The following is a 14,814-nucleotide window of genomic DNA, read 5'->3' as shown; positions in this document are numbered from 1 at the left end:
AAGTTAAACAGGTTAAACAGATACAACTTGGTCAGCTTGAACTAATGTTGAAGGCTGAGATGAAACCACTGTTGAAAATAAACAATTTGTCACCAGCTTTTTATGGTGCTGATGCAAAATTTGAAATCAAGGCATGTGTCTTTGTAACGTCAACTGCAAAATAACAAGAATAACCAACAATTAATAAAACTTGCTGGTTTTCCACATATTCCTATCAAGGTGTTGTCTGTGCTTTGGATACTTCAAACAGCTTATGTACTAAAACACTTTACCCAAGTACTCTTGTCAGTGAGATGGACAAAGGGACACAGAATTCAGTTTGCAGTTCAACTCGATATTATTAATTAAATTCTCCAAATTAAAAATGTCATGTGAGTATTTTCCAAATTCCCATAATATTTACTCTCTATCAAATCTGTGTGAGAAAGGATTTGACCAACAACAATCCACAAATTTGAATTGGGCTAGTGGAATCACTTTCCTTTCTGATGTAGGGTTGGCTATCTTCCATCAAGGTGGGTCTTGCACGTCAGGGTGCATCTTCTCCTGGGTTCTTGGTTGCCATATGATCTTCTGCCACAAGTCATGCTGTGAGTCTGCACTGAGGGGGTGGCATACAGTTGGGTGTTTTTATTCCCCTCATCCTGCGCCTTCCAGAATATTCTGTGATCTTTGGTCAATGGGCTCATGAACTGAGTTCAAAGCATCCAATGGGGTTGCGCAACACCCTTCAGTGTTGCCATGCTGGGGAGGTGTAAAGTGCACAACCTCAGGCACTGATCGACACTTCTCCAAAACAAAACCCTCAGGCTGGTTATAACTGCTGTCTCTGAACCTTTGTAACCGTAAGAACCAAAGAAGGCTGTGCACACAGCCCAGACCATCACAGAAGCCAACATCCCAACCATGGACTCCATTTAGACAGCACATTACTGTGGAAAGGCTGCCAACATCAAAGACCCACCCTGGTAATGCTCTCCTACAACCTCTTCTGTCAGACAAAATATACAGAAGCTTGAATACATGCACCAGTAGGTTCAAGATGAGCTTCCCTGCCATTATTAGACTGCTGAATGGACTCTAACTTCAAATAATGTTGATGTTCATGTTGATCTTGCCTAGCGTATGCCCTGTATGGTGTAATCTGCATGCCTCTTTCCAACTTTTTTTTCCACTCTATGATCCGTATATCCTTGCTTACTATGATCTGTCTGTACTGCTCATTATCAAGCTTTCCACTGTACTTAGATAGATGTGACAATAAATCAAATTAAGTGATCTGAGAGTCTTAGAGACAGTAACATGGAAGAAGCTTGTGCAAGAGAATGTTCACAGAACTGTAAATAGATTTCAAGGATAACAGACTGTTTATGGATAGCTGGGATTTTTGAGCAATTATTGAAACTGCTTCCACCCAAACTAACACATTAATACATGGTGGCAAGCAGCGATGGAAAACCTGTATTGTCGAGTTTCCAGAAAGTTGCAAACCTGAATCAGGCTGAAGCATGACCAAATTTGTACAAGTGATCCACTCAATTTTGGGGTCTAGCAGCAAAAAAATAGATTGTGAACAGGTCAGTCCACTTTTGTACACAATGAGGGACTGTTGTGGTCATACCATTTCAGTTTTGATCTGGGAATCGATGTCATTTACCAAAAAATATTGATGTTTTGTAGACATTTCAATCTCAGGCAGAACATATCACAATAATGCAAAATTCAAAAACATACTCAGAGATATGGGGTAAATATCAATGTATTTATTCTTGATTTGTGCAGATTAGCAGAAGACTGATTATAGTAATTTGAAAGCGGAGATAATTTGCAATGAAATAGTGGTCAGAGTAATGGATGATACATTATCAGGTAGCTTGCGGTTCTGAAAAGATTTAATGTTAGCAAAGGCAAATCATCTTTGTCTAAAGTGTCCAGTGATGTGCAGGTCAAATGGACTGGCCATGGTATATGCGAGGCTATGGGGGTTGGATTGGGGGCTCACCTTGGGCTGAATGCACTTCAGAAGCTCAAATGGGCCAAACAGAGGGAGATGGTCCAAATTTTGAAGTTAACACAGACAGTTAAACGTGTCAAACATTTAAAAAAAAGAAGAGACGAGGAGATGTGTCCTACACAAAAGCAATTGATAGTGGCAATCCAATCTAATTGCTTGGTGTGGAAAATTATCCAGCCAAAGACATGCAGTGGCATTGATGTAAAGAAGGGCATTTTTAAGCAAATTATTACAGAAGAAGAATAGGCAGAACATTCAAACAGAAGGTTTAAAAAGGCAAAAGTGTTCACAATGTCAAAGACTCACACAATATTGTTAAACTTCTTTAATGTCTTCTACAGTTAAGTTGAAATTATTACAGTACACAGACCCTGTGAAAATGATACAGTACTTGCTTTAAAGTAAATTCTGGTGCAGTGGTTTTAGCTTTTCTCGGATGCTGAATTGTGGTTAAAGAAGAGAGTTATTTATGCATCTTGCAGTGAGTTGAAGGTTATTGGAGAACCATAGTCTCAGAGGACTATAGCCATGACCTCTCATGTGAGTGTGAGACAGAGACAGAGAGAGACAGAGAGAAAGACAGAGACAGAGAGATAGATACAAGGACAGCATTGACACTTGAGATCTTACAATACATAAAAAGATCATTTGAATATTACTGTGCACAGATTTCAAGCATGGTATTCAGTTTAGAGGCTAGGTCTCCTGAAAACCCTGGAAAGAAATGATAGCTGGGCATGTTATATGTATCATTCCGAGACAGAAATCAAAAGAACCATAAATGTAACTGACTTTTCCTCTAAGACCATGGGAATCCCACATAATGGATTATTTGAGCACAAAAGAACATGTTCACAATATTGTGGATTACTAGTTGAGGTGGATTAAGGTGAAACAATTGTATGGTCACATATCTGAAGCAGTGATAAGGACATTGAAAGTAATTTATGCATTTCCTAATATTATAACAGATAACAACACACAATTAGTGAACACGGAGCTTCAAAGTTTACAGAATTATTTGGATTTATTCACATAAGTTCATTGAAGCTAATGGAAACTAATCTGAAAGGGAAGTCAGAACTATAGATGCATTCCTAAACAAAAAGGCATTGCTAACTGGTGTTCTTGAGTTACAGATCCTCACCTTTGCAAGATAATCATTAGAAGACAGTTTCAAAAACAGATTTCTACCCTTCAACATACATTGATGCCACAAGTCAAAAAAAAATTACAAGCAAGAGAGGAAAGTAAGCAAATGGAAAACTGATAGTCATCATAGAATAACAACATTGAAACCACCAGATCTTCAACAGGGAGAACAGGTTTGAGTCAGAAATCAATCCAGATTTGGAAAAATGATCACACCTAAAATCTTACATGGTCAAGACAGCATAACACAGTACTAAAAAAAAACAGAAAAGCTTTGATACAACTGAGCAGCAGAGTGGAAATCAGAGTTGATGAAATAAGCATGGATGAAAGAAGACATTGAAGCAGATGATTCCAGTTTGAATTCTGCTCAACAGAGTCCAGAGAACCAATAGCAGAAAAGAACATTTTATTCTCTAAATATGAAAGTGAGAGGTACCACAGATTAGTCAACAAACCACAGACAGTTAAGTGGTACAGAGGCAAGAATTTCAAAAACAAAACTGAGGATAAAGAGAAGGAAAAACAAGAGAACATGAAAGAGAGAGAATGGAATGACATTTACCTAAGAGAACAAAAAGAGGCTAAGAGACTTTAGATGCACAGAAACACTGGGAGAGTGATGCACTGGGTTTCCAGAATGTTATAGAACATTGAAATCTGAACAGAAACTTGGTGAAGATGCACAATGGAGTATGTTAAGCAAATTACAATAAAGGGTTAACTACAACAGTCTCTGATTCTTGCCAGAAAGAGATATATAACCATTTGATCTGGGATACTTAGAGGAAGTACCATGGAAAGAAGTTAATGTAAGAGACTGTTCCCCTACCAGTAATTATGCTATAATAAAGTTAGACTGTTTTATGGTTAGCAATTTTCATGAGTCATTAACACTACTCCAACAACACAGAATATATTCAAAAGTGCTAGCTCTCACAAAGAACTTGACAGCCAGTTTCTGAAATGCAGTCATTGTTGTAACATAGGAAACACAACCAATTTATACATAGCAAGCTCCCACAAATAACAATATGATAATGACATGTTTTTGGACCTATTACCTGAGGGTCAGCTAGCCTGGAAATATCAGGGGATAAATAGAACTTAACTCCTTCAACAGCACCTGGCAAAGTTAATCCTCTGATGAGAAGAATGGAAAGCATCACGTAAGGGAAGATAGCAGTGAAGTATACAACCTGAAAAGCAAATAAACAGAACAGAAATCAAAGCTAACTTCATTTCTGCATGCTCCTTCATACTGTTATATGCTTTAGCTTCATAATTGATATTGTCATCTAACAAGATACTGCTGCCAAGCCAAAAGTCTTTACTTACCGATCCAAATGACTACAGTGGTATGAGAATTTCCAAGCCAGTGCAATGCCAGGAACAGAGGTTGTCAAGTCCCCATATTCCCAAATGAATCCCAAATTCAAATAATAGGTCTAATGGCTGCCTGAAGCTTCCATTGAGAGACTGTGACTTACTGAATATAGGCAGCACCAGCTCTAAATGTAGCTGCTACTACACACTAAACCCTTCTGCTAATTAAACCAAACACACAGAAAAGCTTACCTCACTTCACAATCTGCTAAAGTATGAGTGACAGAGAACTACCAAATTCCGCTATTAAAAAAAATTAACAGTTTATTCGTTAATTCCATAAGATAACATTAAATAACAATAATTTACAACTGTAAGTCTCCTTTCTCTTAAAAAATTGTTATCCACCTCCCACCCTATAAAAATATACTAACAATAAAGCCCCTATTAAATTTACAGCAAATCAATTTTCAAAACCAGTTGTCATCTTCAGGTGTCAAACTTCCTCTGTTTGCAGATTCCCCGGGTCATCTTCAGTCTTCTGCTGCAAAGATGTTTCATGTGAAAAAGGTACTTTTTAGAAAGAGGGTCTGCAGGCAGTCTGACAATGGCCGTTGGTGCTCCTTGTCTCTGGCTAACTGGCTAACCTCTTCGTAGGGTATGTGGAACAATCCATCTTCCGCAACTACACTGGCCCCACCCCCCATCTTTTCCTTCGCTACATTGATGACTGTATCGGCGCTACATCGTGCTCCCACGAGGAGGTTGAACAGTTCATCCACTACACTAACACCTTCCACCCCAACCTCAAATTCACCTGGACAGTCTCGGACTCCTCCCTCCCCTTCCTAGACCTTTCTGTTTCTATCTCAGGCGACCGAATCAACACGGACATCTACTACAAACCAACCGACTCCCACAGCTACCTGGACTACACCTCCTCCCATCCTGCTCCCTGTAAAAACGCCATCCCATTCTCCCAATTCCTTCGTCTCCGCCGCATCTGCTCCCAGGAGGACCAGTTCAAAATACGTATAACACAGATGGCCTCCTTCTTCAAGGACCGCAATTTCCCCCCGACGTGGTCGACGGTGCCCTCCACCGCATCTCCTCCACTTCCCGCTCCTCCGCCCTTGAGCCCCGCCCCTCCAACCGCCACCAGGACAGAACCCCACTGGTCCTCACCTACCACCCCACCAATCTCCATGTACAGCGCATCATCCGCCGTCACTTCCGCCACTTCCAAACAGACCCCAGCACCAAGGATATATTTCCCTCCCCTCCCCTATCAGCTTTCCGTAGAGACCACTCCCTCCACGACTCCCTTGTCAGATCCACACCCCCCACCGACCCAACCTCCACTCCCGGCACCTTCCCTTGCAACCGCAGGAGGTGCAACACTTGCGCCCACACCTCCCCCCTCACTTCTCTCCAAGGCCCCAAAGGAAACTTCCATATCCGCCACAGATTCACCTGCACCTCCACCCACATCATCTACTGCATCCGCTGCAGCCGGTGTGGCCTCCTCTATATTGGGGAGACAGGCCGCCTACTTGCGGAGCGATTCAGAGAGCACCTCTGGGCCACCCGGACGAACCAACCCAACCACCCTGTAGCACAGCATTTCAACTCCCCCTCCCACTCCACCGAGGATATGCAGGTCATTGGACTCATCCACCGCCAAACCACAACAACGCGACGGTCGGAGGAGGAGCGTCTTATCTTCCGACTGGGAACCCTCCAACCACAGGGGATGAACTTGGACTTCACCAGTTTCTTCATCCCCCCTCCCCCCACCTTGTCTCAGCCGAATCCCTCCAGCCCGGCACCGCCTTCCTGACCTGCAGTCTTCTTCTTGACCTCTCCGCCTCCATCCTACTCTGACCTATCACCCTCACCTTGACCTCTTTCCACCTATCACATTTCCAACGCCCCTCCTCCAAGTCCCTCCTCCCTACCTTTTATCTTCTCCTGCTGAACACTCTCTGCTCATTCCTGAAGAAGGGCCTGTGCCCGAAACGTCGAATGTCCTGTTCCCTGGATGCTGCCTGACCTGCTGTGCTGTTCCAGCAATAAAGTTTCAACTCTGGCTAACTGTCTAAACTTGAGAGTGTAGTGCTGGAAAAGCACCGTAGGTCAGACAGCATCCAAGGAACAGGAAAATCGATGTTTTGGGATGTTTTATGAAGGACTTATGCCTGAAATATTGATTCTCCTGCTCCTCGGATGCTACCTGACCTGCTGTGCTTTTTCAGCACTACACTCTCGCCTCTGAGCTCCAGCATCTACAGTCCTCACTTTCTCATAACTGTCCAAAATGCCTGCTTTTTCTACCCTAAAACATTGGATCATCTCATTGGTTTAATGTTGTCAAAACAGTAAAATTAAAATTTGATTGGGTTTGAGTATATTGGGGCATAATTTAAACTCTTTGAGAGAAAGTGAGGGCTGCAGATGCTGGAGATCAGAGCTGAAAATGTGTTGCTGGAAAAGCGCAGCAGGTCAGGCAGCATCCAAGGAACAGGAGAATCGACGTTTCGGGCATAAGCCTGAAGAAGGGCTTATGCCCGAAATGTCGATTCTCCTGTTCCTTGGATGCTGCCTGACCTGCTGCGCTTTTCCAGCGACACATTTTCAGTATAATTTAAACTGATTGGTTGAATTTGGATTGTTGTGAAAACAACTCAGTATCTGAGTTACAGCTCAAATGTTACATCTTCAAATTGTCCAGTACACTTTATGCCTACAGTCAGTCACATGACAGGTGCCTGCATTCACTCTCTCTTAAAGGTACAGTACATGCCTTCGACTTCATAACATAACCTATTCTTATTTTAATGCTTTCGGGGACGTCTACTGGCTTCAAAGAAAAAAAGGTAAGAGCTTAAAATAAACTTTTTAAAGTAGAGTCGGGAAGGAATGGGAGAGATCTGGAAATCCCAAATTAGAATCACATCAACAGCTGCTGATCGCTTCTCTGCTACAAGGTTGCATTTGGATGCCACTCCGTAATGCATCTACCAACACAACCAAATATCAACACAGACGTCCTTCCTATCTCAGCTCTTTATATCAACTTCTTTTGAATGTGTGACTTCAGTCATGTGACACTTAAATGAAAATGAAGGACAAAAGAAGTCATATCGATAACAGTAGTCATAACTTCTCATCACAGGCCCACTGTTGATCAAACGAAAATGCACAATGAAATATTTTACCATTTATAAATTGATAGGACTCCTTTTTGCTCACCATATGTAGAATCAGTCTGTATAATAGTGTTCCACAAATAAAACCTGATTCTTAGTGTTGCTCACCATTCTTTCAAGGAATTAATCCACTTCAGCCCCTTACCTTGCCAGTTGACTTAACTCCCTTCCAGATACAGAAGAAGCAAATAATCCAGATCAAAAGAAGGCAAAGTACTAACTGCCAATGGATAGCGCCTACATGCTCAATTCCAGCTGACAACCTCAGTACACGTTTCCTATACAGAACAAGAACCACATGAAAGAGAGTTAGTGTTATTAATGTTATTAATAACATTATATTTTGTCACATTATTTTGAAAAAGACATGCTTAAAAACCTCTGTTTGTGATCTATGGGTTGTGAGGTACAGCATCCAACCAAACAGCAACACCATTGAGAGCAGAGGCACTAAATATCAATACCTCAATTTCCAGATCTCAATAATTAAACTGACATTTGTTATTTATTCTTCAATTTTTTCAGGTTAACCCTCCTCTGCCAAGTGAAGTCTGTTGTGTGTATAATTAATATGGTCACTCCTTTCACAGTTTCTGAGAACACTAAGCACTATCAGGCAGAGAGTTTAAGATGGAAAAACAAATAAACAGTGGCAAGATACATGAAGACACTTGCCCTTTCATTCAATTGTCGCTTGTTCAAGGATTAAGGTAGTACTTGCAACCAATCTGTGAGCAGAATTTTCCCCTCCTTGCTGTGACATGAGTAATGGTGAAAAAGGTGCGAAAATATGATGAGAATGAAAAAGTCTGATTCTCAAGTTCCAGAAAAATGTTTCCAATCTTCTTATATGTCACTTCCAATTTTCATGTTTTTCACTAAGAAACCAGACTGTGAAAATTTCTACAACATAAATCAGAGGAGGTGCCCAGTTCATGCAGCTTGCCAAATGCTTATTTTGGCCATCAATCAACTGCTTCTTCACAACAACATCCCCACATTCTACTTAGCCATCATCCTTGCTAGCATTTTGTCCACACTAGTCAGCACCAGCAAACCACCAGCCTCACCATGTCATGGTGGCAGCTCTCAAACTATCATGCACATCACTTCAATCCATCGCACTTTTCTTTCGGAGCTCAGGAACACCTATAAGCTTTTGCCAGGCTGCATTGTATGTAGGTAGAGATGTGTATCTGATACATCTACATAGGATGCCTTTGCACTCACATGGACCCATGCATCCTTGGGCTCCCAGCTTAAATTCTTAGTGTTCATTTATTTTACAGCTTACTTGGAGGAAGCCAAGTTCAGTCTGCTTCACATTGTTTCCTTTGGATACACTCATTGACACGAGCGTTGACTTCTGGGCTGCCAGCCTTTGTGGAGCTTGCATTACTTTCTAAGCACACAGGGTCTTCAGTGCTAAGTTACAGGTCACTAGCCACTATCATTTGTGTGACATTTGAATGAAGAGACACAAAGGAGTTCAAACAGTTAGTGCTCTTGGACAGCATAGAGTAGTTAAGGAATAGACATTGTGTGGCACCATGTTAAATCAACATTTATGTTCTCAAAGTACATGTGCTTCATGCAAATACCCATATGTGAAATTCAAAGGTGCGTAGCCCTGAGCAGGGTGAAAGGGGACTACAGCCAGTCAAGGTGTAATGCCATAGTCAATTAAGGAGCTCATGTGATTCCAGTCTAAAGGATTGGCCACTCTTACACAGACATTTGGATCCTTCCAGTGTCAGAGGATCTGAATCCTTGTAATCAGGGACTGGTTCACGGTCAGTACTTGCAGGTCGAGTATCAGAAGTCCTGGGATTGTAGGTCCATCCATGAAGGACTCTATGGACTGCCATGTGATAAGTTCCCTAACCATTATTGACTCCCATGACTGACCATGACCTACTCTTCAGACTGATCCATGGTAGGCTATTGTCCAAAATACTGAGCAATGGGATTGAGGTGATTTAACAGTTCTGATCAGAAGTTGACTAGCTGAAAGAAGACAGAGGGTGGTGGTTGATGGAGTTCAGTTACTAGTGGTGTACCACAAAGATCTGTTTTTGGCCACTGCTGTTTGTCATTTTTATGAATGACCTAGATGAGAGCATAGAAGGATGGGTTAGTAAATGTGCGATGACATTAAGGCTGATGCAGTTATGTATAGTGTTGCAGGTTACAGACAGACATAGATAAGCTGCAGAGCTGGGCTGAGAGGTGGAAAACGGAGTTTAATATGGAAATGTGTGAGATGATTCACTTTGGAATGAACAACAGGAATAAAGAGTACTGGGCTAATGGTAAGATTCTTGGTAGTGTGGATGAGCAGAGATCTAGGTGTCCATGTACATAGATCCCTGGAAGTTGCCACCCAGGTTGATAAGGTTGTTAAGAAGGCATACGGTATGTTAGCTTTTATTGGTAGAGGGATTGAGTTTCGGACCCATGAGGTCATACTGCAGCTGTACAAATTCTGGTGCAGCTGCACTTGGAATATTGCATACAGTTCTGGTCACCACATTATAGGAAGGATGTGGAAACTTTGGAAAGGGTTCAGAGGAGATTTACTAGGATATTGCCTGGCATGAAGGTAAGGTCTTATGAAGAAAGGCTGAGCGACTTGAGGCTGTTTTCGTTAGAGAGAAGAAGGTTGAGAGGTGACTTTGTTGAGACATACAAGATGATCAGAGAGTTAGATAGGGTGGACAGTCAGAGCCTTTTTCTTTGGATGGCAATGGCTAGCACAAGGGGACATAGCTTTAAATTGGGCAGTGATAGATATAGGTCAGATGTCAGGGGTAGTTTCTTTACTCAAGAGTAGTAAAAGCTTGGAACACACTGCCTACAATAATAGTAGATTCACCAACTTTAAAGGTATTTAAATGGCAATTGGATAAATATATGGATGAAAATGGAATAGTGTAGGATAGGTGGGGTTCAGATTAGTTTCACAATTCAGTGCAACATCGAGGGCTGAAGGGCCCGTACAGTGCTGTAATGTTCTATGTTCATCACAATTTCTTCTGAATGTAATGATTCATCCATCATTTGGGCACTTAAATGAAAATGAAATGTGGGCAATGCAAGTTTGAATATGGGTTTCATTGTACTGGATCACAGAGAACACATACCTTGATGTAGGGCACCTCATTAAATCGAAGCAGATTAGGAGTGCCAGATGTTGGGGGTGTGCAGTTAAAACAGGTCATAGTAACTCTGACCACTTCATAAAAAGGGTGTAGGACCAACAAGTACATGAGAATGTCCAATGTCATGGGCTCTAGGGTAAACAGGGAACATTTACAATGGCAATTCACATCTCCCAACATTGAATGTCAATGCACTGTCTTGAAAATCTGATAGGTAGAACAAGCCATTCTCTGAAGAGGTATATGGAATCATCACTGATTCAGTACTCTCACTCATAAGGTGGGTACACATGAGCAATGACATGTACAAGCTGGGCACTGGAAGTCTCTTGCACATTATGCTGAGCTTCGTTGTTTTCCATATTAAAGTGCAATACCTCGGCTGCAGTCCTCAATGTCACAGTTCAAGGATCCCTGATACAGAGGCTCTTGACAATCAAGCAATTGCCAAGCAATCAGTTGCTTGAGAGAACAATAATGCTTGGTCATTACAAGTCAGTTCATGCTTGGAATATCTAAAGAGGCTACTTATCTCTCACATAGTTGTGATTTAATGAGGTAAGACAATGAAAATTATGTTGCAGCAGACATTCCAACAAGCTTTATTCTTCCTTAGCTTCATTACACATCTATTGCAGTCACACTCTTTGTAGTTAGGATGGAGGGAGCCTGCTCTGTGCTTGGCCTCCTTAGCCTAGAAGGTGGTTGCCTCCTAGTGCCTTTGGGCCTGGGGAGCCTCCGGCACATGCTTACCCTCTTCAGTTTGAACTTCTGCAGGCTTTGGAAGCACTGGAAAAAGGTAGACGGTTCAGGTACCTTTGGTGTGCCCTCAGAAGGAGTTTCTGAGAGAGTTTCTGTAGGAAGGGGTGTTTGCAGTGAGGGGAAGGTCCCTTGTTCCCCCTCACCTTCAAGTAGATGCTAAATACTTGCAGCGAGAAGGACTGAGTGCAGATCCATGTACATATCTGGCAGACACCCTGATTGGCTCTCCGTGGCAGTTGTCATCCTGCCCAATGATAACATTGGTGGGCTCCTCCTTCATTCAGGAGAAAGTGAGGTCTGCAGATGCTGGAGATCAGAGCTGAAAATGTGTTGCTGGAAAAGCGCAGCAGGTCAGGCAGCATCCAGGGAACAGGAGAATCGACGTTTCGGGCATAAGCCCGAAACGTCGATTCTCCTCCTTCCTTCAATCCAGCATACCCACTGACTCTGACAAACATTGCTGCTGCTCTTGTGCCCATTTGTGCAGTTTGATGAAGTCATCAGTGGCCAAGAACCGAGGTTCATCTTCAGTCTGGACTGGAACAGGGGCCTGGTATCCAGCTGTCCGCTGAGGCATCAGCGATCTAAGGCACTTCTTCCTCGTTCAGGTGTAGAGATGTGCCAATTATGTTTATGTCAGATTGTGAACCCAAGTCTAACCTGGAAACAGAACCCACCGAGGTGAAAATCTCTGCGCTCGTTGATGATAAAGGTGAAAGCCTTGCTGGTGTATCGTCTAAGGAGACAGAAATGGTTTTCTCCTCAGAATTGGAGAGGAACAGAGGATTTCTGGTGCTTGCCTCTTTGCAGGAATCTGTTGAATGCTTTTATAAGAGGAGAGAGAACTAATTATCAAAGAAGAACAAACATTTGTTCACATTAATGATGAGTAACACAGGTGGCAATGAGAGAAAAAGCACAGCACAGTATAATGAAGCTCACTGGGTTGCTTGCTCATTGAAGTCTCTCTATCTGCAAATCGACAGTTATGCTCTTCTCTGGCCATATCCAGGATTGTCCCCGCATACAACATGAGCAGATGATGTCCATCAGCCCTTTCTGGTCTTGGACCTGTCAGCCCAGTAAAGGGTCATTTTTTCTGCAACAAGACTAAGGGATGGCTTGATAACATGATGGATGTGGATGGATGTGTTTGTGTCCATTTTTGTTTATTTGTTGCTAAATGTTGTCTTGTGTAATTTATGTGTTTTAGTTCCCTGGAGCTCAAGATCTGAGGATATTTTGAATTCAGTTTATGTTTTGCAAATGTATGACAATGTAAAAGTGTAGTGAATATGTTCCTATCAGTTTGAAACACGTATGGTTAATGTGAGAACTCTTTAAGGAACTCAGTGGACATTAAAAGAAGACCTACTACAAAATGTTCATTTAGAATTTGTTTCCCAGAAGCAGGTTTTTTTTAAAATTACCTTTCTGGAATCATTTGAATAAAACCAGTTGAAGATGGAAAAACCAAGTCAAATGACATAACTTATTTCCTCTTTCCTTAAAATACTGTAAATTTGTGTTTTGTGCAGTTTGAGGAAAAAGTTCTGGGTAAATGCCTAATTTCAGAATCTTTATGATTGAATAATCATGTTTTGAATTGCTTTTTCTGACCAGAGTGAACTTCCAAATATTATTTTGACCATGAGTGAATCTTTAATTCCGGATGATAAATCTGTTCAGCCTAAATGTCGACTGATGTGAATCATGCTTTAAAAGTAAGGAAAACTGGAATTTTGAACAAACATATTGAGTATCAGGCATTTCAAAACCACTAGGCCTGGGCATATCTAAGCATATCATAGTAAGAAATTCACATGGTCTGGCATTCTATAACATTTAAAGGGAAATAGTTACTTAAAATTTAAAATAATAACAAATGCATGCACACAGCCTGGAATCAAACAGAAATGTTTTATTTCTGTTTTAAGATATTATATGAACATGCTTCAATGGACTGCATATTTCTTCAGGGCTCAGGAATGAGATAGGTGAGCAGTTGAATTGCAAAATTGGATGAGAACTAGTGATGAAGGGGCAGATTGGTGGCAGAAGAAGCCAAACAAAATTAATGTAACGCCTTGTAATGGCATTTTGAGGTTAACATGCATTCTAATGAAAGGGAAGTTTGGATGAGAACACTAAACTGTTAGCTTTCTTTTGGTGACGTTTATATCCTTGTTTTCAAAGGAATGGAATTTGATGATCAATCCACCAACCAAGGCATTGGGACCATACATAGAGAGGTAAGTAAAACTTCACAGATCTTTTCATTAGATCACATGAGAATCAAGAATGTGGAATGATATTGAGATAATGCATAAATATGCAAAGATATTCTGAGACTAGTCCAAAATACACTGAGAGACAGGATGCAATCATGTGTACCTTCTTGAGAAATAGCATGGCATGAAATAGTTAATTTGGCCAGCAAAGTGAGAAAACATCTTTTTTTAACAAGACCTATTCTCTAGAGGAAATTACCATAAATAATTGGGATAGAACAAAGAATGGAATTGCAAAGGAGAATTTAAATTTAAACATTCAAGAGTTTTGAGATTGGAAGATGGATAAAGATGAAAGAGAACTGGAGAATTTTAAGTCATTGTATGATGTTATTGCTAATGAGTAAGGTGATCTGTAGATGGTAAACTGGAGGACAATAAACCAAAGTAAGGAGTGTAGAATTTATAATATTCAGAGGGTATGTATGACAGAATAAAGCAAATTTTAGTACAAGGTATGAAACAAATTAACAAAGAAAATACAAATATAAACAATTTGAGTTGATCATCACGCAAACATTAAGGGGAGAGGAACAAAATGTTTGAGAGAAATTGATAATGGAGAGAGTGTGGCAGGATTACTGAGGAAATATTAGAAGGAGACAGAGTGATGAATTTATTTGTAGGTTTAGCTAAAAAATGAGGGACCGGCTCGCACTGGATGGGCTGTGGTAGATGTTCAGGAAGACTTGAAAGGAGGGCAGATCCCTGGAATATACTCAACCCATGTAGCAGATTTAAAGCTGTGAAACAAGCACTGAAATTAGCCAGGGGCGAGAGAGTTAGCCTATATACAGATAAGGGGTATGCCTAGCACAATACTATATGATGGCCTGGACTCTGCAAGGGTGTATCACCTTGCCCAGGGACTACACACAACATGAAGAGCAGGTTAAAGT

The 14,814-nt window shown here is 41.2% G+C and overlaps 1 protein-coding gene across 1 annotated transcript in view; it reads right to left on the bottom strand.

Moving 5' to 3' along the window:
• LOC122559632 (sodium- and chloride-dependent GABA transporter 2-like) overlaps positions 1-14,814 on the bottom strand; it is an 88,584-nt gene that overhangs the window by 41,448 nt on the left and 32,322 nt on the right. Inside the window, exons 5-6 of the mRNA XM_043709430.2 lie at positions 7,847-7,979; positions 4,231-4,365 (exon numbers count right to left, since the gene is read on the bottom strand). Coding sequence (XP_043565365.2) covers positions 4,231-4,365; positions 7,847-7,979 — 268 coding nt within the window. The remainder of the gene's footprint in view (positions 1-4,230; positions 4,366-7,846; positions 7,980-14,814) is intronic.

The sequence above is a fragment of the Chiloscyllium plagiosum genome, unplaced genomic scaffold (assembly GCF_037043375.1).
Source record: "Chiloscyllium plagiosum isolate Xiang-an unplaced genomic scaffold, Cpla_swu_hap1 HiC_scaffold_19, whole genome shotgun sequence".
Classification (NCBI taxonomy): Eukaryota; Metazoa; Chordata; class Chondrichthyes; order Orectolobiformes; family Hemiscylliidae; genus Chiloscyllium; species Chiloscyllium plagiosum.
Note: the sequence above shows the minus strand (reverse complement) of the source record. Positions and strands in the feature narration are given on the sequence as shown.